Source organism: Mustela nivalis (genome assembly GCF_964662115.1).
Source record: "Mustela nivalis genome assembly, chromosome: 16".
Classification (NCBI taxonomy): domain Eukaryota; kingdom Metazoa; phylum Chordata; class Mammalia; order Carnivora; family Mustelidae; genus Mustela; species Mustela nivalis.
The window spans coordinates 57,501,322-57,529,026 of NC_139035.1; the positions used below are offsets into that span (position 1 = coordinate 57,501,322).

The following is a 27,705-nucleotide window of genomic DNA, read 5'->3' on the forward strand; positions in this document are numbered from 1 at the left end:
TATTTGATTTGTTTTCTGGAGTTAATGGCATTTTAAAACTTCAAATATGTGTTACTTTTGTATTTATGTAGAACTTGAGTTAATAAGTTACTTTGTTTATAGAAATCCTTTTCGAATTGGGCTTTCTCAGTGTTTTACAATGATATAAAGGACTATAACTAAGGCAAACCATAAGAGACTCTTAATTATAAGAAACTAAGCTGAGGGTTGCTGGAGGGGAGGGGGGGGGATGGGGGTAACTGGGCGACGGGCAGTAAGGAGGGCACGTGATATAACGAGTAATGAGCACTGGGCTTCTAGGCAACTGATGAATCACTCAATTCTACCCCTGAAACTAATAGCACACTATATGTTAACTAAATTGAATTTAAATAAAACATTTTTTTAAAAGGAATATAACTAGGTCACATGCTTTATGTACGAATGATGATTATCGTCTTATCTTTGCAGATTTTGAAGGATATAGCCAATCGGTACCATATGATGAGAGGTTCCAAAATACATTATGTTCCGGGCTGGGATTGTCACGGCTTACCCATTGAAATAAAAGTATTATCAGAACTTGGAGGAAAAGCTCAGAATCTTTCAGCTGTGGAAATTAGAGAGAAGGGTAAATAGTAAATAATCTCTGTTTCTGTTTTGAAATGATTATTCTTAAATGCTGGTTCCTTGGAAAAGCCACGTCTAAATCAAAGAGAGTTTCTGTTGTTTTTTTGTTTTTGTTTTTTTGGCTATAATGGGATTTATTAGAAACCAGGTTTTATCATAGCAAATTCAGATCCTGTTTAATTGACTTTTTTTGTGAGAACTTAGGTTCAGAGACTGAAGGATAGATTTGGGAATATTTCCAAGTCCATTTTTCAGTTCCTTGTTTTTACTTACTTTCCTGGCTGGAACTTGTCCTATTTTGAGTGCTAGACGAAAAGTCAATTCTAAAATACATATATATATTTTTAAAATTAATCTTACTTGATTCTTCAGTAGATTGGGTAATGGAGGAATTTTGTGTTCTAAAACTATTATATACTTAGATGTTATTGTGAAGATTTTTTACTTCACTGTAGAATGTCTTAGTATTGGCTTAAGCTAGATGTACTGATTACTTTTTCTGTGTGTAATGAAATAAGAATCATTCTCTTATCTTAAATTAAGAAATATGAGAATAATTTTTCCAGTTTATTTTTTTCTAATTATAAGGTTGTTATATAAAGTCTGGAAAGTATTTTTGAAATTCTAATTAATTTTAGAATTTTAGTTATCTTCTGATCACCTTTAACTTTCAAAATAATTTTCCTATTAAATACATTTTATGGGGGCGCCTGGGTGGCTCAGTGGGTTAAAGCCTCTGCCTTCAGCTCAGGTCATGATCTCAGGGTCCTGGGATCGAGCCCCGCATCGGGCTCTCTGCTCAGCAGGGAGCCTGCTTTCTCCTCTCTCTCTCTGCCTACTTGTGATCTCTGTCTGTCAAGTTCATAAATAAAATCTTAAAAAAAATACATTTTATGGTATGCACGCTGTGTACAATACCTCTTTAGAGACCTACATACTGAACCATGTTAAAGAGTTTGAATTTATTGGTTTTCAAATACTTTTCTCTCTTACTTTTATTTTTATTTTTTTTAGCTAGATCATTTGCTGAAGCAGCAATTAAGAAACAGAGATCAGCATTTATTCGTTGGGGAATAATGGCAGATTGGAATAATTGCTACTACACATTTGATAGAAAATATGAGGCCAAACAGTTGAGACTTTTCTACCAAATGTATGAGAAGGTAATGAAGTATTCTTTTTCCTTTGAATATGTTAAATTATGTGTTATAAAATTCCAGCTTTCATATAATATATTTGTCTTTTATAGGGCTTGATTTATCGATCTTACAAACCTGTGTTTTGGTCTCCCTCATCAAGGTATGTATGTGTTTTTAGTAGTTAAAGTGGAGACTTTTGTGAGTCCCTCAAATATTTATGTCTAATATTCTTAAACCTTAGGACTGCGTTAGCTGAAGCTGAACTTGAGTATAATCCTGAGCATGTCAGTCGTGCAATATATGTAAAATTCCCTCTCCTGAAACCTTCTCCCCAGTTGGTGTCTCTCATAGGTAAGATTTATTGTTGCTTGTGTTTGCTAAAGTTACAGAATTGTAACATTTGCTAACATATTTGCAATTTTATTTTCACAGATGGTTCATCTCCTGTTAGTTTTTTAATCTGGACCACTCAGCCTTGGACAATTCCAGCCAATCAAGCTGTTTGTTATATGCCAGATGCAAAGTAAGTGTATCACTGTATTCTTTTTTTTTTAATTTACAATTTTTTTTTAATAAACATATAATATATATATATATATATTTTTTAAGATTTTATTTATTTATTTGAGAGAGAGAGAAAGATCACAAAGTAGACAGAGAGGCAGGCAGAGGGAGAGGGGGAAGCAGGCTCCCTGCTGAGCAGAGAGCCTGATATGGGGCTCGATCCAGGACCCTGAGACTGTGACCCGAGCTGAAGGCAGAGGCTTAACCCACTGAGCCACCCAGGTGCCCCAACATATAATATATTTTTATCCCCATGGGTACAGGTCTGTGAATTGCCAGGTTTACACACTTCACAGCACTCACCATAGCACATACCATAGCATTATTTTGGATTTATTTCATGTCATCGTTCTCTTAAAATTTAGTGAGTTATAATTTAGTTGTGATGTTCATAGATTTTTTTAAGCTTTAAATGATTCGATTGAAGGGGTGCCTGGGTGGCTCAGTGGGTTAAAGCCTCTGCCTTTGGCTCAGGTCATGATCTCAGGGTCCTGGGATCGAGCCCGCATCGGGCTCTCTGCTCAGTGGGGAGCCTGCTTCCTCTTCTCTCTCTGCCTGCTTCTCTGCCTACTTGTGATCTCTCTTTCTCTCTGTCAAATGAATAAATAAAATCTTTTAAAAAAAAAGAAATGATTCCATTGAAGACATCATTTCCAGCTTTTTTGAAAAGCGAAACAAATATGGGGCAACTGGGTGGCTCAGTCACATAAGCATCTGCCTTCAGTTCAGGTCACAATCCCAGAGTCCTAGGATGGAGCCCCACATTGGTTCCCCTGCTCAGTGGGGAGTCTGTTTCTCCCTCGTCTCCCACCATCGCCCTATCCAGGCCTGTGCTGTCTTGCTTACTCTTTCAAAATAAAAATCTTTAAAAGAAAAGAAAAATGAAACAAATGTAACAGATGAAGTTTTTTGAAAGTAGTGCTTTTTTGATCATGCAATTTGTTTTTCCAAAATGATGTAAAACATTTAAAAATATTATCTGTGGCCTTTCTTTTTTCATTATTAGTAATTTTCTCGTAAAATTTTATTTTAGGTATGCTGTTGTGAAATGTTCCAAATCTGGAGATCTGTACATACTTGCTGCAGATAAAGTAACAGCTGTTGCTTCTGCTTTGGAAACAACATTTGAGGTTATTTCAACATTTTCAGGTAAAGGTGTACAGATACTCTGACCATCACAATTATCAGTGTATCCATTTGATTTGAGTTTACTACTTTGCTGAATATTTTGCATTGTGAATCAAAACAGATATGGCCTCTACCTTTCTAGAATATATTTTACATTGATTATAGTAAAGGAAAATATATATTAAACATGATAGGAATATAGAAAATATGAACACTGACAGAAGCACAACAGTATTTTTGGCAAATACCCAATGTAAATTAGGTAAATGTCGTTTGAACAATATAGAATGTACAAATATCCTTTTAAAATTTTATTCAAAATTAAATCACTAAAAACCTTTATCTGATTTAATAAAAAGTACAAGGAAATAAATATATATTTTTTGGTATATGATTTTATTTATTTATTTATTTATAAAAAGATTTTATTTATTTATTTGACAGACATAGATCACAAGTAGACAGAGAGGCAGGCAGAGAGAGAGGAAGGAAAATAGGCTCTCCACTGAGCAGAGCGCCTGATACGGGACTTGATTACAGGACCCTGAGATCATGACCTGAGCCGAAGGCAGAGGGTTAACCCATTGAGCCACCCAGGCGCCCCATTGGTATATGATTTTAATGAGGAAACTTAGTAAATTCTGAGAATTATTCTAAAGATACACTTGTATCAGAAGAATCCTTAGTCTGTAATTTGGGACTTCTAAAGTATTGACTGGTTTTGAAGTATAATTATTAAAATCTAGGGAAATTTAAAATCACCTTTGATCTTTAGGGATCATACATCTTTGAATTTCTTGAGTTTTTTACTTAAAAAAAAAAAAAAAAATCACAGGGCACCTGGGTGGCTCAGTTGGTTAAGTGTCCAGCTCTTGGTTTCAGCTCGTGTCTGGATCTCAGGGGTGCGAGATCGAGCCCTGAGTCAAGCTGCACATTCAGCTCAGAGTTTGCTTGAGATTCTCTCTTCTTCTGCCTCTCCTCTTTCTGCGTGTGCTCTCTCTCTTTCTCTAAAATAAATAAATATATTTAAAAAAAACACATGAGTAGAAAAAGTAGACACACCCCAAAATGGAAGGATTGCCTAGCTAAATTGAGAAGCCCTCTAAATATATCATTTCAGATACAAGCCAGTTAGAAGGTTAAGTAATCTTAACAAATATAAAAAGGGTTTTATGTCAAAAACAGGAAAGAAGCTACAAAATGTTTGATATTTAATACTATTTGGTCCTTATTGGTACAATAAGTAGTTTAGAGGATCTGGTATATTCTTTATTCCAAACCCCCTCCTACCCCTTTTTCAAGCGCAGAAGTTACAGACTTCATTGACAAGTTAGATGTTGATGTAGAAGCTGATTGGCATTCTCACAAGGTTTTTGAGAGTGCTCAGGTAAAATTTTAAGATCACCTTTCTGAATTGCGTAATTGTTTCAGATTATTACTGTCAGAGAATCATCATTAGGTTGCCATTTTGAGCCACTGCATTTCAGAGGAGTAGATACACTTCTCATATGTAGCAAAATAAATTGGTGACAGTTAGCTTATTACTTGTTAAGCAGTAGGAATTTTGAACAGCTAAAGAGGAATAATTTGTGTAGAATAGATTTGTCTTTCTAGAAAGATACAAATCATTTTTTATTGATTGCTCAGAGTTCTTTTTTTTTTTTTTTTGAGATTTTTTTTTTATTCATTTATCAGAGAGAGAGAGTGCACAAGCAGAGGGGAGCAGCAGGCAGAGGGAGAGGCAGGCTCCCTGCTGAGCAAGGAGCCCGATGTGGGACTCAATCCTAGGATCCTGGGATCATGACCTGAGCTGAAGGCAGACGCTAAACCAACTGAGCATACAGGCGTCCCTATCATTAAGAGATCTTTGTTGGGAGGTGAGGGAAGGTATTAAGTGGTAGATACATTAAGTATGGGGATAAAGGACAGTTAATACATGAAATTTACTTCACCCTGACCCTTTAATTTCCATACTGAAAATCCATGAAAAGTACAACATAGGGTCATGGGGACTGGCCTTACTGTGAATCTAATTTAGAGAAAGTAATCAGTGAAAACTAAACAGTAGATATCTCTAAAAATCAGTGTTGACAGTTTTCTTCTTTAATAGCTTTATGAATTATCTTGGAAAAAATGCATCCTGAAGTATTCAAGTTTCTTCCTAGTAACTCAGGTATTTGAAATAGAAGAAATAAAGTGCCAAGTCATCCAAGTCACCAGCGAGAAGAGCTTGTGATTATTTTCAGAAAAGGGAGTTCCCTGTTATCAGTTAAAAGGGATTGTTAGTTTTTCTCAAGCCTTTTATTCACTGTGCTATTTTAACCAAAATGAAATCAGCAACAGAGTTATCTATGAAATGTCAAAGTTACAAGATTTTTGTTGTTCTAGTGATATTGAATGGGTTACTTTTTATTGCTCTACAGCTTGAAAAGAGGATTATAAAAGTGGAGGCATTCCTCTATGAGGACAGATTTTTTTTTTAAGTTAATATTATTTAGTTTGGGAAAATGAAGGATGATTTGTGGGGAAGATCTTAGGAGTAAAGGGGCCATTGGCATTTCTTTAATTATTGAAGAAGAGTAGATATGATAATACACGTACTTAGTACATTTGTTGGTAAATGTATAGATAGAGCCAGGTAATCTTTTTGAAGTTTGGAGACTTATTTATTTATGTTATTTTTACAATATGTGACAGAAATTTATAGAACCCAAGTCAAGAAGTAGTAAAGGTGGGAAACATTATAATGGTGTAGAAAAACTGATGATGGGCATGATACATGATTAGAGGCACTGGAGTTAGATGGAACATTCGAGTCATACTTGCCCTGGAAGTTGATTTCAGTCATTTATTAGCCATGTAACCTCAGGCAAATTGCCTACATTTTCTTGTTTTCTGATTTGTAAATGCATATAATCTTAGGTGTTTTGTGATATTATGAAGATGAAGTAAGAGTTTATGTTGAGTCCAGTGTACCCCGGGTACCTAGTGACCGTTAGGTATTATTTATTATCTCTTACCTTTTAGGGTAACATGAAAAACAACAACAAAGAGGTCCCACAGAGATAGTGTTAGAACCTACTGGTCATTGATCTCTTGATCTACAACTTCTTTGTCCTTATGTTCCAAAGGCCATATATAATTTAGAGAAATTAGAGAAATCTTCTTGGGCCCATTGGAGTTATCTGTTACAACAGTTGCTAATATTTTAAATCATTTACTGTGTGGCAGGTATTGTGCTAAGGGCCCAACATACGTAAAATGCTTTACCTCCATTTATCTCCATGGCAAGCCTCTGAGGGAGGAATTGTAGTTATCCACGTATTACAGATTCCGAAAGGTCCCAGTACAAGTAAAAGGGGACCTGGAGGGTTGAGCCCCGACTCCTTCCAGATCCTGCACCTTTCACTTCCTGTTCTGTTGCTCCTGTTGAAGAGGGAGCAGGTTGTCATGTAAAGTAAGTCTTCGTTATGGTTTTCTTTCCCCACAGGTGTAGATTTGGAAACTGGTACTTGTGCTCATCCTTTAATTCCCGATAAAGACTCTCCTCTTTTACCTGCAAATCATGTGACCATGACCAAAGGAACAGGCTTGGTTCACACAGCCCCAGCTCACGGTATGGAAGATTACAGTGTGGCTTCTCAGCACAACCTGCCCACGGTACTTTGCCTCTTGTTTTCCTTTTTAAATACTGCTTCTGTAGAATTAAGGTGGTAAGTCCTAACTAGCATCTTTATTTCTGGGTGATAAGCCATCATTTTTGTTACAATTAAGTTGTGAAGTGTTTGTTTGTTCAGTCCTCTAATGCCTTATTAATTGAGAAAGATTCTCCCAACACAGCACAAAGTTAGAATTGAAAAATACATATTAAGCGGGACAGTTTTTTTCTTTCAAAATACTAATTCATATAGACAAATTACTTTTAGTTCCTGAAAAATGGCAAATAGGTTTATTAATTGAAAAGAACAGTTTGGTTTTTATTTTTTAAAGTAAACAGACATTTTTTTTAAAAAGATTTATTTATTTGACAGAGAGAGAGAGATATCACCAGTAGGCAGAGCAGCAGAGAGAGGGAGGGAGAAGCAGGCTCCCTGCTGAGCAGAGAGCCTGATACGGGGCTCCATCCCAGGACCCTGAGATCATGACCGAGCCACAGTCATAACCGACTGAGCCACCCAGTCACCCCTAAATAGACATTTCTAAATTTATGTTATACATGCCAATTATGAAGTTTTCCCATTTAGTTAAGGATGCATCCCAAAGTCAGCATGATGTATGTACATTGCTATAGACCTAGAAATTAATAAAGACTGAGTTAAAGATATTTTTAGTATATTTTACTTTTTCAAAATTTATTTTATTTTTCCTCATGATAAGTGTATTCAAAATGTTAAAAATAGATCTACCTTATATTCTGGTAATCACACTACTGGGTATTTACCCCTCAAAATACAAAGACACATGAGTGAGCTTATAGGGTATTTGTCTTTCTCTGACTGACTAACTTCATTGAACACGGCATTCTCCAGCTCCATCCATGTTGTTGCACATGACAAGATTGCATTCTTTCTTATGGCTGAATAATACTCCCGTGGGGTGTGTGTGTGTGTGTGTGTGTGTGTGTGTGTGTACACTACATCCTCTTTATCCATTCATCGATTGATGGGCATTTGGGCTGCTTCCATAGTTTGGCTATTGTAAATAATGCTGCAGTAAACATGGGGTGCACTTATCTCTTTGAATTCGTGTGTTGTTGAGTTTTGTAAGTTCTTTATGTATTTTATTTATTTATTTATTTTTTAAAGATTTTATTTATTTATTTGACACAGAGAGAGAGGTCACAAGTAGGCAGAGAGGCAGGCAGAGAGAGAGAGGGGGAAGCAGGCTTACTGCCAAGCAGAGAGCCTGATGCGGGGCTCGATCCCAGGACCCTGAGATCATGACTTGAGCTGAAGGCAGAGGCTTTAACCCACTGAGCCACCCAGGTGCCCCCTTTATGTATTTTAGATACTAACCTTCTATGAGATATATCCTTTTCACCCATTCCGTAGTTTGCCCTTTAGTCTTGTTGATTCGATATGCGGAAACTTATTTTAATATAGTCCCAGTAGTTTGTTTTTGCTTTCATTTTGGGAGACATATCTAGAAAAATGTTGCTAAGGCCAGAGTCAAGAGACATTATTGCCTGTGCTCTCCTCAAAGAGTATTGTGGTTTTAGGACTTATATTTAGGTCTTGTTTTTCTTTTCCAAGATTGCTTTGGCTGTTTGAGGTCTTTTATGGTTCCATACAAATTTTAATATTGTTTATTCTAATTCTGTGAAAGATGCTGTTGATATTTTGATAGAGATTGCATTAAATCTGTAGATTGCTTTGAGTAGTATAGACATTTTTAACAATATTTGTTCTTCCAACCCATGAGCATAGAATGTCTTTCCATTTCTTTATGTTATATTGAATTTCTTTCATCAGTGTTTTATAGTTTTCAGAGTACAGGTCTTTCACCTCTTTGGTTAAGTTTATTCCTAGATAGTATATTGTTTTGGGTATAATTGTAAATGGGATTGTTTTCTTAATTTCACTTTCTGCTGCTTCATTTTTAGTGTATAGGCATGCAGCAGATTTTTGTACATTCACTTTGTATCCTGTGACTTTACTGAACTCATTTATCAGTTCCAGTAGTTTCTTGGCGGAGTCTTTAAGGATTTTTTTTTTTTTGACAAACGGAGATCACAGGCAGAGAGAGAGGAGGAAGCAGGCTCCCTGCTGAGCAGAGAGCCTGATGTGGGGCTCGATCCCAGGACCCTGGGATCACGACCCGAGCCGAAGGCAGAGGCTTTAACCTACTGAGCCACCCAGGCGCCCCAGGATTTTTTTTTTTTTAAATATATAATATCATGTCATCTGCAAATAATGAGAGTTCTACTTCTTACCAGTGTGGATGCCTTTTATTTCTTTATGCTGTCTAATTGCTGAAAATAGGACTTCGGGTAAAAGTGGTGAGAGTGGACATCCTTGTCTTGTCCTGACCTTAGGGGGAAAGTTCTTAGTTGTTCCCTGTTGAGTATGATGTTGGCTCTGGGTTTTTGATATAAGAACTTTATTGAGATATATTCCTCTAAACCTACTTTGCAGGGAGTGGGGTTTTTTTTCTTTCTTTTTTTTTTTCTATCATGAATGGATGTTGTACTTTGTCAAATACTTTATCTGCATCTGTTGAAATGAACATTTTTTTTATCCTTTCTCTCTCTCTTTTTTTTTTTTTAAAGATTTTATTTATATATTTGACAGAAAGATTGCAAGTAGGCAGATAGGCAGGCAGAGAGAGAGAGAAAGGAGGAAGCAGGCTCCCTGCTGAACAGAGAGCCTGATGTGGGGCTTGATCCCAGGACCCTGAGATCATGACCGGAGCTGAAAGCAGAGGCTTTTTTTTTTTTTTTCAAGATTTTATTTATTTGACAGAGAGAGAGAGAGATCACAAGTAGGCAGAGAGGCAGGCAGGGAGAGAGGGGGAAGCAGGTTCCGCGCTGAGCAGAGAGCCCGATGCGGGGCTCGATCCTAGGACCCTGGAATCATGACCTGAGCTGAAGGCAGAGGCTTAACCCACTGAACCACCCAGGCGCCCCAACAGAGGCTTAACTCACTGAGCCACCCAGGTGCCCCATCCTTACTCTTTTTGATATGCCATATCATAATGATTGTTTTGTAAATATTGAGCCACACTTGCATCAGGGACTAAATCTCAGGTGATTGTGGTTTCTAATTTTTTAAATGTATTGTTAGGTTCAGTTTGCTAATGTTTTATTGAGGGTTTTACTTCTTTATTAAATTTGTGGTATGGAATGGCTGGGTGGCCCAGTGGGTTAAGCGTCTGCCTTTGGCTCAGATCATGATTCCAAGGTCCTAGAATCAAGTCCTGCGTCAGGGGGGGGTCCTCGCTCAGTGGGGAGCCTGCTTCTTCCTCTGCCTGCTATCCCTGTGCTTGTTCTTTCTCTCTCTCTCGACAAATAAAATCTTTAAAAAATTAAAAAATAAAATAAATAAACTTGTGGTATATGTTTTAATAAGACCTTTTGCCTTTTAAAATGTATAAATCCATAGATTTTTATTAACTGCATAAGAAGTACCTAGATTTTCAATGTAGTGAAAGACAATACTGAGATGTTTTATATATATTGTTTTGCTGGGGATTGTCATAAGATAAAATTTTTGGTACTTTAATTGTTGAACATAACCCTTTGTAGGATTGTTTAGTGGATGAAGATGGAGTTTTCACAGATGTTGCAGGCCCTGAACTTCAAAACAAGGCTGTCCTTGAAGAGGGAACAGATGTGGGTGAGTGTCATGTATGTTGTTATCATAAATACATATTTTCTGAAAAGGAGCCAGCAGCAGCCTATGCTGGCTGTTCTTTCTATCGTACACTTTCATTAGAACAAAAATCTAAAGTTCTATTTTATTTTGCCACATGGTTTAAAACAGAATTTAGGACTTTGTCATCTTTTGCTTTGAAGTTGCTCTCTGTGGTTAAGCAAAGCAGGACAGTCAACACCGAGTGATATTATTTTAGGGATACAGCAGTGTTAGTTTTGTGGAAGGATAAAATCAAGCTTGAGGCTAGATGTTGACTATGTATCAGACGCTACTGTTTTGTAACCCTTGTAGATCACTAAGCCCATGTTAGCATTGTTTATGTCTTATGATCGTAGGGGTCCTCCAGCCTTGTCTTGGCTCTCTGACTTTTTATAATTATGGATCCAAGGACCAGGTACCGTGAAGACTTTTCTTTGCCCACACTAAGACTAAGGCTAATTAAACATGGTATATTACTTGCCTCGGACTACTATTACCAATTACCATATATTTAATAGCTTGAAACAACAGAAATTTACTCTCAAGGTTCTAGGGGCTACAAGTCTGAAATCAGTGTTTTGCCAGGTCCATGCTCCCTCTGAATGTTCAGTGGAAAAATATTTCCTTGTCTCTTCCTAGCTTCTGGTGGCTTCTGGTAATCCTTGGCATTCCTTGCTTTATAGCTGTATCACTAATCTTTGCCCCCATTGTCACATGTTCTTTACTCTTGTGTGTCTCTGTATCCTCCTCTCTTATTAGGCCACTAGTTATTGAATTTAGGGCCTACTCGAAACCAGTACGACCTCACTTTAATTTGATTACCTCTGCAAAGACCCTGTTTCCAATATGGTCACATTCACAAGTGCTAGGGGTTAAGACATCTGTTGGGAGGATAAAATTCAGTCCACTATAGCTGGTTTCTTCTGGATTTTTTTGGAGACCATTTTAAGATTCGTGGTATGAAAGACTATAACTATGAATTTCAAATGTGGAATTTTAGATATTATCCTATTTATCTTTCCTTTGCAATGAAAAGCACAGAAATGACTTAATTTTGAGTCTCAGTAAGGTTTTATAGTCTCTTCTTTTTTTGCCAGGAAATTCCTAGATTATACTTGTTAGCTTACGACTGGCACTTACTGGTCCAGGTTTAGTACTCCTGGGAATTAGGAGAATTTTCATAGTCCTTTTTAATTATATCTAATGTAAATTGTTACTGATTTTTTTCAAGTTATAAAGATGCTTCAGGCTTCAAAGCATTTGTTGAAGGAGGAGAAGTTGGTACACAGCTATCCCTATGACTGGAGGACTAAGAAACCAGTGGTTATTCGTGCCAGCAAGCAGTGGTTTGTAAATATCACGGATATCAAGGCCACAGCCAAGGTATAAGAGACATCCTGTTGCGAGTGTTGGGTTCTTATTCCTTCAGCGTTAAAAAGTTGCATGTGAGGTTGAGGTAGGGTTTGGGGAAAGGGAGGGATTGCCGCTATTACGATTTGGTGATTTGGTTTCATTAAATTATAGTTTCAGAAGGATCTTGGATTTCTGTTCCTTCATCATGTGTGGCGTAAAGGGGTTAAGGGACTTGTCTAAATTTCCTGCCCTCTATAGTGAGAGTAGTATAGAATTAGGACAGAACTGAGTTTAAGAGGTCGTTTAACCTCTTATAACCTCAGTATCCTCATCTGTATGGAGTGGATAATAATGCCTACCTTGTGGGGTAAGTGAATAAAACTCCAGGACAGTGTCTGGCATATTGTAAACATTTGGTAAAACTCTCTAAATAGAAACCCTGTGCTTCTGTAAGTTTGAAATTGCAATGTGTTTGAAAAATTGTTGCTTTCAATTAACAAGTACTTTTACAATGGGCATTTTAAATATTAATATGTATCTGAGCTCTTTCATTCACTATAAATATGTGTGTGTGTGTGTCAAACAATTCTATTGAATGAAAGAGCTCAAATATCTATTTGTTAATAGGCTGATAATGAAGATATTTTTCATCTTAATGTAGAACCGCAATGAATTGGTTTATTTGTTGGCCTGGCAATTTGAAGCTATGCAAGCAATATACATTTTCAGTATTTGTATAGAGTGGGCAACTGTGATATGGACTGATTTTTTTTTTTTTTTTTTTTTTTTTTGCATCCTGTGAAACTTGTTTTCCTTAATTGTAGATGTTAAGATTAACAACTTCGAGCTCCGCACAGATTTTTTTTTTAATTGAGGAACATCTAAGTTTGATGCAATAAGCTGGAGCTGGTATTTGTTGTTGGTGGTTTTTTAAATTGTCCTTTATAGACAATTTTCAGTTCCTCTTTGTGGAAACGAAATAATGTATTCCATGTTTCTACTACCCAAATTCAACATTAATCAACTTTAAGCCAATTTTATTTATTTATTTATTTATTTATTTATTTGACAGACAGAGATCACAAGTAGGCAGAAAAGCAGGCAGAGAGAGAGGAGGAAGCAGGCTCCCTGCTGAGCAGAGAGCCCGATGTGTGGCTCGATCCCAGGGTCCTGGGATCATGACCTGAGCAGAAGGCAGAGGCTTCAACCCACTGAGCCACCCAGGCGCCCCAAGCCAATTTTATTTTTATCTTTGCTCGTCCTACCATCCCTATCTTTTACTTCTTACCCACTGGATTATTTTGAAGCAAGTTTCAGGCCTTATGTCTTCCATAAATATTTCAGCATGTGTATCTGAAATGTAAGGACTATTTAGATGTAATTCCAATGCCACTGTTACCATTTTATAAAAGTAATAGTTATTGTTTAACAAAATCAAATATACAGTCTGTTCATTTTTCCTGGATTTTTAAAGCAAGTCTTTTTTTTTTTTTTTAAGATTTTATTTATTTACTTGACAGAGATCACAAGTAGGCAGAGAGGCAGGCAGAGAAAGAGGGGGAAGCAGGCTCCCCGCTGAGCAGAGAGTCCAATGTGGGGCTCCATCCCAGGACCCTGAGATCATGACCTGAGCTGAAGGTAGAGGCTTTAACCCACTGAGCCACCTAAAGCAAGTCTTAATCAAAATGAATTGCGGATGTTGCCATTCTGCCAGTAGGTGGTGCTATAAAGGGTTTTGGGGGAGGATTTTGTTTTGTTTTGTTTAAGATTTATTTATTTATTTGAGAGAGAGGGTTGGGAGGTGGGCAGAGAGAGGGAGTGGGCAGTGGGGAGGCGCAGAGGGAGAGAAAGTTTTGTGCAGACTCCCCTTTGAGTGCAGAGCCGGACTGGGGGCTTGATCTCAAGACTGAGATGATGATTGGAGCCGAAACCAGAAACCAACAGTCCAACTTTTAACCAACTTTGCCACCAAGGCGCCCCCAGGGGGAGGATTTCTTGTAGTTGAGGTTAAGTGAGGAAAATGTTTAAATCACTCTGGAAATAGAAAAATGCTTTAATTAGTGGATAAAGAGATTCTCAAAAATGCAGTAATGTATTTTGGCCTTTCTGGAGAGTAATACTGGACATTGTCCTATACAATTCATCTTTGGTAATTGACAAATGAAATAAAAAACAACTTTTTGTGGGGCTGGAGGTAGGAGGAGTTCTTGAAAGAGAGTAAGTAAATGGGAAGTAACTGATTTTGAGAGTGTTTTCTGTGTTGTAAACCATACTATATGAAATTAGATTCTATTGTAATGCTTGTTTATTGACCTAAAACAGTAGCTTATTTTTTAAGTACTTAAAAATTATCATTGAAATCAAGCTTGAATGGATTTTAACTACAGTTTAATGAGTTTAATGCTTCTGCTAACCTTCTTACTGCCAATTTTGATCTAGGGTGCTTGGAAGTTAGTATGTGGTTTCTTTTCACATCCTCTCATGGTGAAGTCTGCTCTAGATGTTAATTATTAGATCCTTTGTGGCCCTGTTTAAACTTAGTTTCATTTGGTCTAAAATCTGTAGTTTTTTAGTTTAGCTTTTTGGATATGGGGAGGGAGACATATGAATAAACATCCAAAATAACCATTAGGATAAATCATGGCAGTTCTGGAAAATTTGATCTGCTTACTCTCACTGGATTTGATTTGTGAATCAATTGCAGGAATTGTTAAAAAAAGTGAAATTTATTCCTGGATCAGCACTGAATGCCATGGTTGAAACGATGGACAGACGGCCGTATTGGTGTATATCAAGGCAAAGAGTTTGGGGTGTTCCAATCCCTGTGTTTCATCACAAGACAAAAGATGAATTCTTGATCAACAGGTAGACTTCTTTCTACATATTTTTAGCATTTTAGAGTGAGCTATGTTTTCTTCAAAAGTAGAAAAATGGACTGTTGAGAAGTGATACAAGTTAAATCACATACTCAGTCTTATTGATGGGAGTAAAATATAATTTGCTTTCATGTGGTTGACATTTTAACAACTGTACTTTTTCAATATGGCTACTTAGAAGCAGAGCCTCTGATACTTTTTCCATGGAATTCATTGTTTCTGTGTGCCTATAGCATTGTGCTAGAGTCAGGTGTCAGGAATCCAAAGATGGACAGCGTTCAGGTGGGGATCCCGGTATGCAGTTTTTCTTTAGGAAATAGAGTCCCTCTCTTACTTTGGGACTGCCTGTCCGCCCTTCCTTCCTTCCTTCCTTTTTTCTTTCTTAAAATTTGGTTATTTATTTAAGAGAGAGAGAGAGCACACAAACATAGGGAGCAGCAGAGAGGGAGAAGCAGGTCCCCACTGAGCAGGGGGCCCAACATGGGACTTGCATCCCAGGACGCTGGGATCATGACCTGAGCTAAAAGCAGACACTTAACCGACTAAGTCCCCCAGTTGCCCATAAGCTACTGTCTCTTAATAGAAGTGGCATTATGTAATTATAGATCTTCAAAATTAAAGAAACTATAATGTTTCTTTAATGCACAAAATTATATTTATTCTAGTGATGCTTAACTTCCCAACGATTTCCTCTCTTTTCTCTTTTTCTTTTGAAAAGATAATACATGGGCATAGTCAACCGTTCAGGGTAGAAAAGCTTATATGGTAGAAAGAAGATTGTTTCCTGATGTAGACGCTAGACTCTTCTTGAGGCAGTGAACAAGATCAACATGGTTCCTGCTTTGAGATCATCGTGAGATCAAGGCTGGCTAGTTTATCTTCTAGTAAACTAGGGAGGTTTTTCGTCTTGCTGTTACTAACAGATATGGAAAGGGGAATATTAATCATTCCTTTTAGGAATACATCCTAAGTTTTCATTTTCTTTAAGTAATTTTGTTTTAATTTGGTAAATGGAATTTTTGCTAAATCATGTTTTAACATGAGTAAAAAAGTTTGAGTCTATTTTGATGAATATTTTTACCTTTTATCACTTGAGGATCCAGGGAGTGCGTAGAGGCCAGAAGGTAAGGACTGGGGATTTCCAGAGACTGTAGATGTAGAATTGAATGCTGCCCCTACTTTGGGGATCACCAGAATTTTTGCAAAAATGTTCTACTTTTTGTTGTCAGCATTATCAGTGTTTCTTTAGGGTTTTTTAAATTGTTGCATGTATTTTAGGGTTTTTTAAAATGTTGATTAAAGTGGGTTGGGTTTTTTTTGTTGTTTTAATCATCTAGGGGTGCCTGGGTGGCTCAGTGGGGTTAAGCCTCTGCCTTCAGCTCAGGTCATGGTCTCAGGGTCCTGGGATCGAGCCTCACATCGGGCTCTCTGCTCAGCGGGGAGCCTGCTTCCTCCTCTCTCTCTGCCTGCCGCTCTGCCTACTTGTGATCTCTCTCTGTCAAATAAATAAATAAAATCTTTAAAAAAAATCATCTTTAGCCACATATTAGGTAGTTCTTAGTGTTTTTTGTGTGAAAGTTGCTTTCCAGTTTACTGTTTATTTTTAAAGATGATTTATTTGAGAGAGTACGCGCACGCGCGTGTGTGTGTATGCGTATGAGTGGGAGAGGGGAGGGGAGAAGCAGAGGGAGAGGGAAAGAGAAAATCTCAAGCAGTCTCCCCACTCACTGTAGTACCTGGTGTGGGGCCCAGTTCCATGACTCTGAGATTACAACCTGAGCTGAAATCAAGAGTTGGACCCTTAACCATCTGAGCCACCCAGCAGCCCCAGTTCCTTCACAATTTGAATATCCATTATAGGGCACCTGGGTGGCTCAGTTGTTAAGTGTCTGCCTTTGGCTCGGGTCATCCATCCCGAATCGGGCCCCACATCAGGCTCCCTGCTCAGCAAGAAACCTCCTTCTCCCTCTCCGACTCCCCCTGTTGTATTCCCTCTCTCATTATCTCTCTCTGTCAAATAAATAAAATCTTTTAAAAATATAAATAAATAAGTAAATAAATACTCATTTTATCATTGCTTCATGGGTGATCTGATACCTTCTGGCAACATGGCTCAGGGAAGAACTGAAGGCATTGCCTTGGGCAAACACCGAACCATAAAACAGCTCATTTGCTTTATCCACAGAGGATACAGCATTTGAGTGGGGCGTAATGATTAGGTAGGAAACAGGCCAAAGTATTTTGCAAGTAGAGGGATCAGCAGGAGCTGAGGGCGTGGAGGGGGAAAGCATAGCACCTAAATAGGAACCATGAAAGTACTGTGGGGTTTTGGGAGGAGGGTTTTAGAAAGATGCACACCAAGTGAGATCGGTTGGGGCAAATTGTAGTGCGTCTTGAATACCGGGTGAAGTAGTTTAAAGTTTTAAATAGGCATGAGGAGTGAGAATATATTTTAGGAAAAGTAACTAGAGGTTAGAGGCCAGGAAGTCATTGTAAGGCTACTTTAGTATTATTACTTCAGCATTACTACTTCAGTTTGGAGAACTAAGGCTCTTTGTCCTAAATACCATTGCTCACATTGTTCTGGTAATTGTAATTCAGTTGTCTTGTAATTGAGAGCATGGTCTGATGTGAACCAGTGATACCTCAATACCTTAGAGTTTAGATAAATTTACACAAGTATTGTTTAAAATTCCACACTGTGGAGTTTTCTTTTAAGGAATGTTTATAAGACATTGTCACTGTTTCTCTCTCTCTCTCTTTCTACCATTTGAGGACAGAATTTTTAGGGAATTTCCTCAAAGTGATTCAGGTGGACATAAGTATATATTAACAAGAACAACAAATTGGTTTATTTGACCATTATTTAATGATGGCAGTAAAATGGTATAAGTCGACTGGCAGTCACTAAGTTAGACGAAATAAATGTGAGCTTTGTCAGAAAAACACAAACAAATTTTCATCAGCTGTTATTTGTATTTTATTTATAGTCAATATATTCACACATTTGTGTTACAGATTGTTTTCTGTGCATCTCCCATTGTGTTGCTTGCATGATGCTCATTGAATTCTGATTCTGAAGTAGAAGAGATATACAGAATATTGGCCTACAAAAATGACAGACAAACTTAGCCAAATTGTCTGTCAATTCATAGGTCATTTTCCTGCACACCGTTTCCAAGTGATGACTCTAATCTTCCGTTGTCCGGTCCTTCATGTGACATGACACTTGATATAAGAAGACGGATATGAATTCTTAATGATTTGTCAGTTTTTCAAAATAGTATGAAAGGTTATCTTTTTTCCTCCGTAAGCAAGTTAATCAAGTGACTATGATTTTCTTTCTTGGATCTATCTTTCTACTGTCGTGAGTTGGTAACCATCAAAAGTAACAGCATCTCCACTGGAAATTGGCACACAGTCCACATGGAGTTGCTGTTACACTTGATAGCCCCATTAAGCAAACCAGAAGATTCCTTCTGCTTTTCTGGTTGAAAGTCTGTAAGTTAAAACCGTAATTATACTTTTTTCACAAAAGAAAATCTTGATTTTTTCATGCTCTAAATAGGTTTAGAGACTGGTAGATTTGAAACTCTGATGTTTAGTTTTGATTTGAATTAATGTTTTCATCTGCACTTTATAGTTGCATTTTTATTCGCTAAAGATATAATTCCATTTCAGACTTTATGTTATTGATTTTTCTGAATCTGCAGTTATAACTTAGGTAGAAATCTTTTCCTAGTTAATAAAGACAAATACTTTTTAGCATTAAAAAAGGTAAAATTTAGGAACATTCACCACCTAGAAAGGAAAAGAAGTTGTTTATTTTGGATGATTATACCATTCAGCAGTATTATTGCAATAATCCATGCTTTTAGGAAACTTAGCCCCTGATTTCTGGAAATTATGAGAAATTTACTAGAAGCAATCAAGGAATTTCCAGTTCAATTTGAGTGCTAGTTTTTGGGTTTTTTTTGAGATTTATTTTTGCATTTTAGAGAGAGAGTGTTCAGGAAGGGGGTGGCATAGGGAGAGAGAAGAATCCCAAGCAGATTCCCTGCTGAGTGCAGAGCCTGATGCGGGGCTTGATCCCAAGACCCTGGGATCATGACTTGAGCTGAAATCAGGAGTCAGGTATTCGACCGATTGCCTCACTCAGGTGCCCCTGTGTGCTGGCTTTAACTACCTCTTGCTCATGTTAAGAATAACGACCTTTTGGTGAAAAAATTTTATGATGTTGATTAAATTAAAAAATTTTTCTCCAAAATTGTTTCCTAAAGTTTTTCAAACAAAAGTATAGGATTAAACTAAAAATAGAATCGCCCTTCAAATTTCATTGTATTCTAGAGTTGAATATATTAATTTAGTAAATAAATTGGAATCATTTAGCCTCTTACCTCATTCTTATTCCAGTAACTTGCCGAAGAAAAGTTGTCTTATAATCCTTAATATTCTCCTTTAATAAAGACAAAACACAGGAAACAGTAAAATGACAGCAACAGTTTCTTCCTTGCTTAGTGATCTTAATGCTGCATAACTTCTGATAACACGCTAAATAAGCCTTTAGCTCCGTTGATAACAAAGTCTAGAATGATTGGAAGGTGTTACAGTGTTCATACCGCCTAGTGAATTTTCACTGGTTGAAACCCAAGGAGGGACACATAATGAATGTGTTTAGATAAGGCCTTCGTGCAAAGTACAAAGTTTTATGATGGATTTATTGGTTTATGAAATACAGCATTAAAATGGAAGTATAAAGATTATGTAGTGATAAATGGTTTCACCCACTTTTATCAGCAATAATTTAGACTGACCTTTAGGTTATAAGTTAACTATATGTTTGTGTTAAGTATAGGATATTATTATCATAAGGGAAGAGTTCTTAAATTTCCAAAGACAAATTTGGACTTTTTCCTTCCTTTTTTTCTGAAGAATACTCAATATCAGTAAGAAATACATATTTTTAAGACAATATTATTTAAAATTGTTTTTAAAACTTTTTAAAGCATAATCTCCGTTTCATTATAAACAGTTATACTTGTAAAATATTTATCTGTAAGGAAACAAGACTAATGTCTTTTGTATGAAGATAGATATGTAAGGATGTCTCACACAGTTGATTATAAGGGACCATGATGATTCAAAGAAATAATCTAAGTCAGTTTGGAAGGATGAATGTGCAGCCGTTAAAATGCTTGCTTAGCTCCTAATAATTGCCTAGTTCCCTCTGTATGAAAATCAAATAAATGTAGCCCATCCTGACATTTGGCTTTTTGCTACATCTTATAACGACTATCTTTTAAGCACTTGTGTAGCATTTGCTTGTATTTTTTTTCCAAATTATCTTTTCAGATTTGTTTGATCTAACATTAAATTTATCTTTATTTAACAATGTAAGATAGTTACCTCAAGTTTGTGGGTCACCAGTATATATATATATTTTTTTTTTTTTGAAAATTTTGTTTTTAAAATTCTCTGCCATAATTTTTTAGGGTCATTCAGACCATCAGAGTACAAGTCAAGAAAACGTTCTCACTTTGTGGTACCAGATCTGTGCACTTAAATTTTGATTTGTTCGGATTGTGAGGCTGCCGTCTTTGAAGTCTGCATTCCTATTATCATAAATTTTGTTCAGTTTTTATCCTCTAGCTCCAGAATTCTCTTTAGCTTCTTTTCCTCTTTTCAAAAATATAAGGAATATAATGTTCTAAGATCTCAAAACAGAACTGAGTTGCAGAACATAATGCTTATTAAAGTACATTTAGTACATCATATTTTTATATTTCATAATAAAAAGTAAGGAAGCTCGTCATGCTTTAAAGATTACGAGCCTTGCTCTGTTAATGAGGCAGAGCTTCTGCCCTCCCCTCTTTAAAGTGTTTCATAATTCTTTAAGTACTGGGCCATTTACACTACATAAAATATGTGATTTTACTTAGGACAGCTTTTTTGAAGTAAGATGAAAAAAATAATCATTAGTGTAGATAACATTGTGTGGTTATGTCATTTGTAACAAGTATTCTTAGGTAAACTAAAAGAAAAAAATCAGACTTTCCTCCTCACTGAACAAAAACTTATTTTTTTAGAAACATATTTGTAAATAAGATGTATATAAAATGCTTCTTACACTAAAAATCATATATGTGAATGAATTACTAATATCTTTATAAGAAAATGTAACAAAACTTCAATTTTAGTTGGACTCTAGAGTTGATTGGCTAAACTTGGTAGAACTTTGCAGTTGCTTTAATCATTTGTCAGCTGCAAAATTGGGATCTTTCTTTATTGTTTGGTATTTTTAGTTAGAGTTCTAAAACTTCATTGAATTATCTGCTATTTAGGGATATAAAAAAAGAAGTTGGTCTCATTAGAGGTGAATTTGGTCTTTTAAAATGGATGCGCATCATCTCTAATTTTAAGGTACTGAGTAAAATACTAGGACCTTTTCCTTTTTTAAGAATAAAATTTTTCACATAGCCTTCTTTCTGACAGCTTTTCCCAGTGTTCACAGAAACTGAAGCTCAGAGAAATACTATGATGTATTCTGCCAATACCTAATAATTCACAGGTAGAATCCGGTCTTTGGACTTGGTGCTTGTTCTGTCAACACTGTAATCTCCAGAGACTGACTGGTTCCCTAACTTCGTCTCTGGGTCGGGGGTTCACTGTGTGTGGGTAAGGAGTCTTTTGCCTTTGGTTAGCAAACGCCAGGGAACGGAAGTGTGAATTTACAGTGGTGGTCTTGATAGAGGAGTTAGAGAAGCTAAAACGAGAAGTAAGCAGAGAATTGAACGATGATTTAGGACACACAGTTTTAAGGCCTGGCATTAACTGTGTCACTTCTGTAGGCTGTTGACTGACTGAAGGATCCCCAAGGCACAAACAGTGTGCCTGTCAGGGGCAACTAAATATTTTTTTCTGTAACTCCACATCAGTAGTTCTCGTAAAGTGCTTTGGAAAATACCATGTGTGGTATACACCTGGATGCTTTTATTTTGATTGATATTACTAATCCTCATATCTCTTCCTTATTTCCTAATTAAGATGAAATTTGAACTATTTGCTTTTTGTTTTATTTTTTACTCTATTTATTTCCAGCACATTTAAAACTGTTTTACTGTTTTATTTTAGTGTTTACCTAAAGTTACAGTCTAATGATAACATTGTAAGAACCAAAAGTCAAAATGACACTCATATTTAGAATCATTCTTTGAGTGTTTCAAAATTGGTACAAACATTGTATGTGCTGCAATTGTGTATATGTAAATGCACTTTGCTAGTATCTGTATAGAGGGGATTGTTCTAGAAAAATAGCTTTAGGTTATTCATATTTTCATTTCCAGTATATTCCTATTTTCTTTACTGTTAAAATGTCCGTGCAAACTATATAAAATAGTAATATATAACTAAATATTGTCATATAACTGGGTATTGCACAAAGTTTTTATGGTCTCCTATCACAAAAGTTTATCTTTACTGTTAAAGTCCATTGAAAATGTATGACTACAAGAAATATGGACTTGTGCCCGTTTTAACATTGTTGTTTTTAATTTCTTTAAAATAGATGCTGCTAGTATTATACTTTTTCAATCTATCTTTCCTAGTACACAAACTTGGGTAAAAAAAATTTCCATTTTGAGAGCCTGATTCATAATACCCATTTGATTTTTGCTTCCCACAATGGTTTTTTCATAAACATTCTATCTATGAATTATCAGAGAGGTTAAATGATTTGCCCTACATAGTCCTGATTACTGAGAAGCAGATCCAGATTAAGAATATAAAGCTTTTCCTATGCTCTACTCTTTCCATGTATGCCAACTCTTACGGGCCTGCAGTTAATTCTGTTACTTGCATTAATGGAAAGTGGTAGAAGGGAAGATAATTCAAAAATTAGCTATAGTTTATGTATTTTAATCTGTAAATATTAATACGGGCATGTGTTCTGGTTAACAAAATTACTGTCTAAATTTACGTGACTTCAAAGGTAAATTAATTAAGCAATTTGAATAATAGCTAATGCTTATATAATACTCACTAGTATGTGCCAGATACTGCTCTAGGTATTTTATATATAAGCTTAATTAATATCTGTAATAGCTGTCTTGATGATGCTGTTATTATTTGCATTTTACAGACAGACACAGAAATGTTAAGTGTTGTGCCCAGGGTCACATAACTAGGAAGTGGTAGAGCCGGGAACTGCACCAAAGCTGTGTGGTTCCAGGGTCCACGCTCTTGACCATTATATGTCCCCTGACTCAATGGAAAGCAACAAGAGGAAACTGTGATGTCAATAAAGCTGTGATAATAAATGAAAAGTACATTATTCCTATAAGAAAATTCAGGATAAATTTTCCCTGATTTTAATTTTTCAGTAATTCATAGTTGTATATCTTCACAAAGATATGGTCAATTTCAGTATTCATTTGATGTGTATTAATTGGCTTTTTACTGTGCATTGGGCACATGCTGATTTTCGTGGATCATCTCATTTAGTTGACAGGCATTCTTTTTTTTTTTTTTTTTTAAAGATTTTTTATTTATTTGTTAGAGAGAGAGAGAGATACAGAGTGGCAGGCTAGAGGCAGAGGGAGAAGCAGGCTCCCTGCCGAGCAAGGAGCCCGATATGGGACTCCATCCCAGGACGCTGGGATCATGACCTGAGCCGAAGGCAGCCGCTTAACCAACTGAGCCACCCAGGCGTCCCAGTTGACAGGCATTCTAAGGGAAGTGTCTCGGATTGCTACAGTGTAAGCTCCGTTAGTGCAGGAGTCTGACCTGCCTCGTCAGCTGCTGTACTTCCACGTCCTAGAACAATGCTAACATATTGGAGCTTCCCAGTAAATATTTTTGAGCAAGTGAATTTTCCTTAACAGAGTTCACAACCAAGACTTAGAGACGTCTTCGTACTTGGGCATGGTTGTACGTGACGTTTTAGTACTCATGTATAGTCGTACTTGTAGAAAGTGGCAGGGTCAGGGTATAGGCTTGGATATCCGTTGTCAGAGTCCATGCTCTAGTGTGGCCTTGCCTCTCATGTAGGTGAATTTAGACATGGTCCTGTAAGCGCTGGAAGTTTTAGAAAGGGGATTGGTGTGATAAAAGCAGTTTTAGGAATACAGTCCTATCAAAGATGTGTGGTTTAAATTAAAGAGTTGAGGGGCGCTTGGGTGGTGCAGTTAGGCATCCAACTCTCGATTTCGGCTGTGGTCATGATCTCAGGGTCTTGAGATCAAGCCCTGCTAGGGGCTCCCGAGTTCAGTGAGGAGTCTGCTTGGGACCCTTTTTCCTTCTCTTTCTGCCCCTCTCCCCCATGAGCATGTGCCCTCCCTCTTTTTCTCTCTCAAATCTTTTTTTAAAAATTAATTAAAAAGATGAGAATAGGGGCACCTGGGTGGCTCAGTGGCTTAAGCCTCTGCCTTTGGCTCAGGTCATGATCTTAGGGTCCTGGGATCGAGCTTCACATTGGGCTCTCTGCTCAACGGGGAGCCTGCTTCTCCCTCTCTCTCTCTGCCTGCCTCTCTGCCTACTTGTGATCTCTCTCTCTGTCAAATAAATAAATAAATTAAATTTAAAAAAAAAAGATGAGAATAGAGGAAAAGTCAGACCACTGCATCAGTCTAGTATTGAGACAATGAGGTTTGACTGACAGTGCATCAGAACAGAACAAAGAGCAAATTTGAGTAATATTTCAAAGGTAGAATTGACAGATGTGGGGTCTTAATTTGAGAGGACACTGGAGGGAGAGGGAAGAGAAGTAGGAGATTTTGAATATACATCCCTGGTTAGAAAACAGATTGATAGAAATAGGGAAATCAGTAACTAAAACAGGGATGTCAGAAGAAGTCTTCTTTATTTTAAAGGGTACATGTGCTCAGTTTGATTTTATTTATATTGAATTTAAGATGACAGCTGTAGCCAAGTAAACAAGTAATTGAAGATAATACCACTAAAGTTTGGATGAAAAGATAGGAAAAAATATTCTGCTGATATGGGAAAATAACTATTCTCTTTCTTTTTTTATTTTAGCAGTTTCTTTTTTCTTTTTTTTTTTTAAGATTTTATTTATTTTACACAGAGAGATCACAAGTAGGCAGAGAGGCAGGCAGAGAGAGGGGGAAGCAGGCTCCCCACTGAGCAGAGAGGCCTGATGCGGGGGTTGATCCCAGGAGGCAGAGGCCCAACCCGCTGAGCCACCCAGGCGCCCTATTTTAGCAGTTTCTAAATTTTAAATGTTTGGTATTAATCACTGTAGTTCATTGAGCAAGTCTGCCTTTTCCCTCCTAAAATAGCCAGACCACTGAGCACATTATTAAACTAGTGGAACAACATGGCAGCGATGTCTGGTGGACTCTTCCCCCTGAGCAACTTCTTCCTGAAGAAGTCTTATCTCAGGTAAATTTCCGTGTGATTTAACAGCCTCTGTGTGCACTCCATGACTTAATGACAACATGAGGGATTCCTGGGAGTTAAAAAGTTGTTCTGTCATGGTGTAAAGTTAATGAATTCATTGCCTACGAATTAGGAGCCAGTGCAGTTTGAGAGTAGATGATTTTGTTTAACCGTAGAAGCTTGGTATTTCATATGGCAGTAAAGTACAAGGGTTATTCGTTATCTTACTGAGGGCCCAGATTGATTTTAACTGATTTAGTTGACTAAGCAGATACAGTTGTTAGTCTGAGAGTAGTTCCTAATGTTGGTATGTCAGGATTTTGTAGGATCTGAATTCGAGGTAACTGATTGCTTCACACATGAAAAAATCCAAATTAGAAGATTGTTTCAAGAAATGAAAACAATTTATATCTATGTTGGTAAATATGTCATTAAGTGGCCACAGTCATCTTTACATGCGGATGTGGCAGTTGTACTGAATTGCAAAATACATAGATATGTTTTAAGTTTCATTTTAAAATGTGAGTTTAATGCTTGTAAGCATTTGATTATTTTAAGACTTTTTGGTCCTTATTGTGTATATTGTGATCTTTGCATAATTAAAAGGTTTTCACATTATCTTATTAGGTTGGTGGTCCTGATGCTTTGGAATATGCGCCTGGTCAGGATATTTTGGACATCTGGTTTGATAGTGGAACTTCATGGTCTTGTGTTCTTCCAGGTAATTTTAAATAATAGATTTTAAGCCAGTCAAGTGGTTTTGAAAATATATAAAAGTTACTCAGAGGCAGCCTGTAATCTAGGAATATTTTTTTCGGTATTTGGAAGAAAACCTTTTTTGGTGGGGGCAGCAGGGAAGAAAATAAAAAAATCTCCTGCTATGGTATAATTTTAGATCTGGAAGGGCTGTTGGAGATCATTTAATCCAATGATTTCTAAACGTCTTCTGTTTTTCCAAATGGAATTTCACGTAGAAGCACAGCATATAAGGTAGATTAAAAATGGGAATTTTCTTCCTCCCCTCAGCCAGCTCCTTTTCCTGGACTCCCTTGGCAGTCCCAAGGCACTAGTTCTGTAAGGTTTCGAAATCACTGAAGCAGTCTGACCCCCGTCATTTTTCAGAACAGGAAATGAAATTAAATTAGAGCCAGATTAGGTGATGGTCACATAGTTTAGTATAATCAGACTAGATCTCCCATACCCTGATTTTTGGTTCTTGTTTTTCTTAATACAGCCTTGCCCTTCCACAACTCTTCCCCGTTCTGTACAGACGGCTGACTGATGTGATACTTCCTCCTAGTTGGGGCACACTCTTGACTCACTGCATAAAGAGAAGGGAGAGACTGGGCAGGAGTTAGAAGGGAGAAGTAGGGGCAGGTGCACATTCAAGGTTGTGTTGAGATGCTTAAGAAGCTATCCTTAAGGAGGCCAAGTGAACACCAGAGGCAAAGCGAAGACTAAAGCTCGAAGTCACTATGAGGTTAAAGACGGGGATGAGGCAGGTGGCAGGGAGGGGCAGTGGATCAGACGCTTCCTCACACTGCCACGAAGGACCAGCTTCACTGAATGAAATTCATGGTAAAAATGTACCTAAGCAGTAGCCCATTATTTTCTGTCATATTTAGATAATGAATTCAAAGAAAGAAAACTGATTTGTCATTGAAACAGGTATTGTGTTACCTGCATGGAAGGCTTCCAGAACATAAACTACCTTTAAAGATAATACACACAAGTCCGATTTTAAACCGTAGTTGTTTCTCTTTGCCTGAGATGCCCTATTCCTCCTCTTCTTCCCCTCAATCAGTCAAAAATCTTATGAGGTCAGTTAATAAGTGTTAGATTAATTAGCTTTTATTTTATCCCATTTTGTTCTGAGCTTTTTTTGTTCTTTTGCAATAAAAAATTGCCAAAAATAGGGAGAAAGAATGAAATGGGAAAGAACCCAGAAACTAAGAAAATTCATAGTTTGAAAAGCCATGAAAGAAAGGTGATTTTCCTTAAAAGGAAGAGAGAGGAGAGGGAGAAAGGGTTTGCTGAGAAGGGTTATTGTACTTTCATTCTCAAATGCTTGTATTATTAATTCTAATAAATGATTCAATGTCTGCATATTTCCCAAAGATTTATATTGTTGCAAAATAAAATCAACTTGACTTTGAGCTTAATTTAGCTACCAGTCTTCATCAATACCTATTGATGTTTAACAAGACGTATTTAGTGATTATAGCATATATAACTGGTTTTACTTTTCGCTGACAGGTTTTATAGCAGTGAAAGAGATATGAATGTTAA

The 27,705-nt window shown here is 36.9% G+C and overlaps 1 protein-coding gene across 1 annotated transcript in view; it reads left to right on the top strand.

Moving 5' to 3' along the window:
* Positions 1-27,705, top strand: part of IARS2 (isoleucyl-tRNA synthetase 2, mitochondrial) — a 58,474-nt gene that overhangs the window by 14,055 nt on the left and 16,714 nt on the right. The window contains exons 3-14 of the mRNA XM_082703018.1: positions 451-610; positions 1,624-1,772; positions 1,859-1,908; positions 1,990-2,099; positions 2,181-2,271; positions 3,346-3,461; positions 6,931-7,100; positions 10,684-10,774; positions 12,024-12,175; positions 14,850-15,010; positions 25,317-25,419; positions 26,044-26,137. Coding sequence (XP_082559144.1) covers positions 451-610; positions 1,624-1,772; positions 1,859-1,908; positions 1,990-2,099; positions 2,181-2,271; positions 3,346-3,461; positions 6,931-7,100; positions 10,684-10,774; positions 12,024-12,175; positions 14,850-15,010; positions 25,317-25,419; positions 26,044-26,137 — 1,447 coding nt within the window. The remainder of the gene's footprint in view (positions 1-450; positions 611-1,623; positions 1,773-1,858; positions 1,909-1,989; positions 2,100-2,180; positions 2,272-3,345; positions 3,462-6,930; positions 7,101-10,683; positions 10,775-12,023; positions 12,176-14,849; positions 15,011-25,316; positions 25,420-26,043; positions 26,138-27,705) is intronic.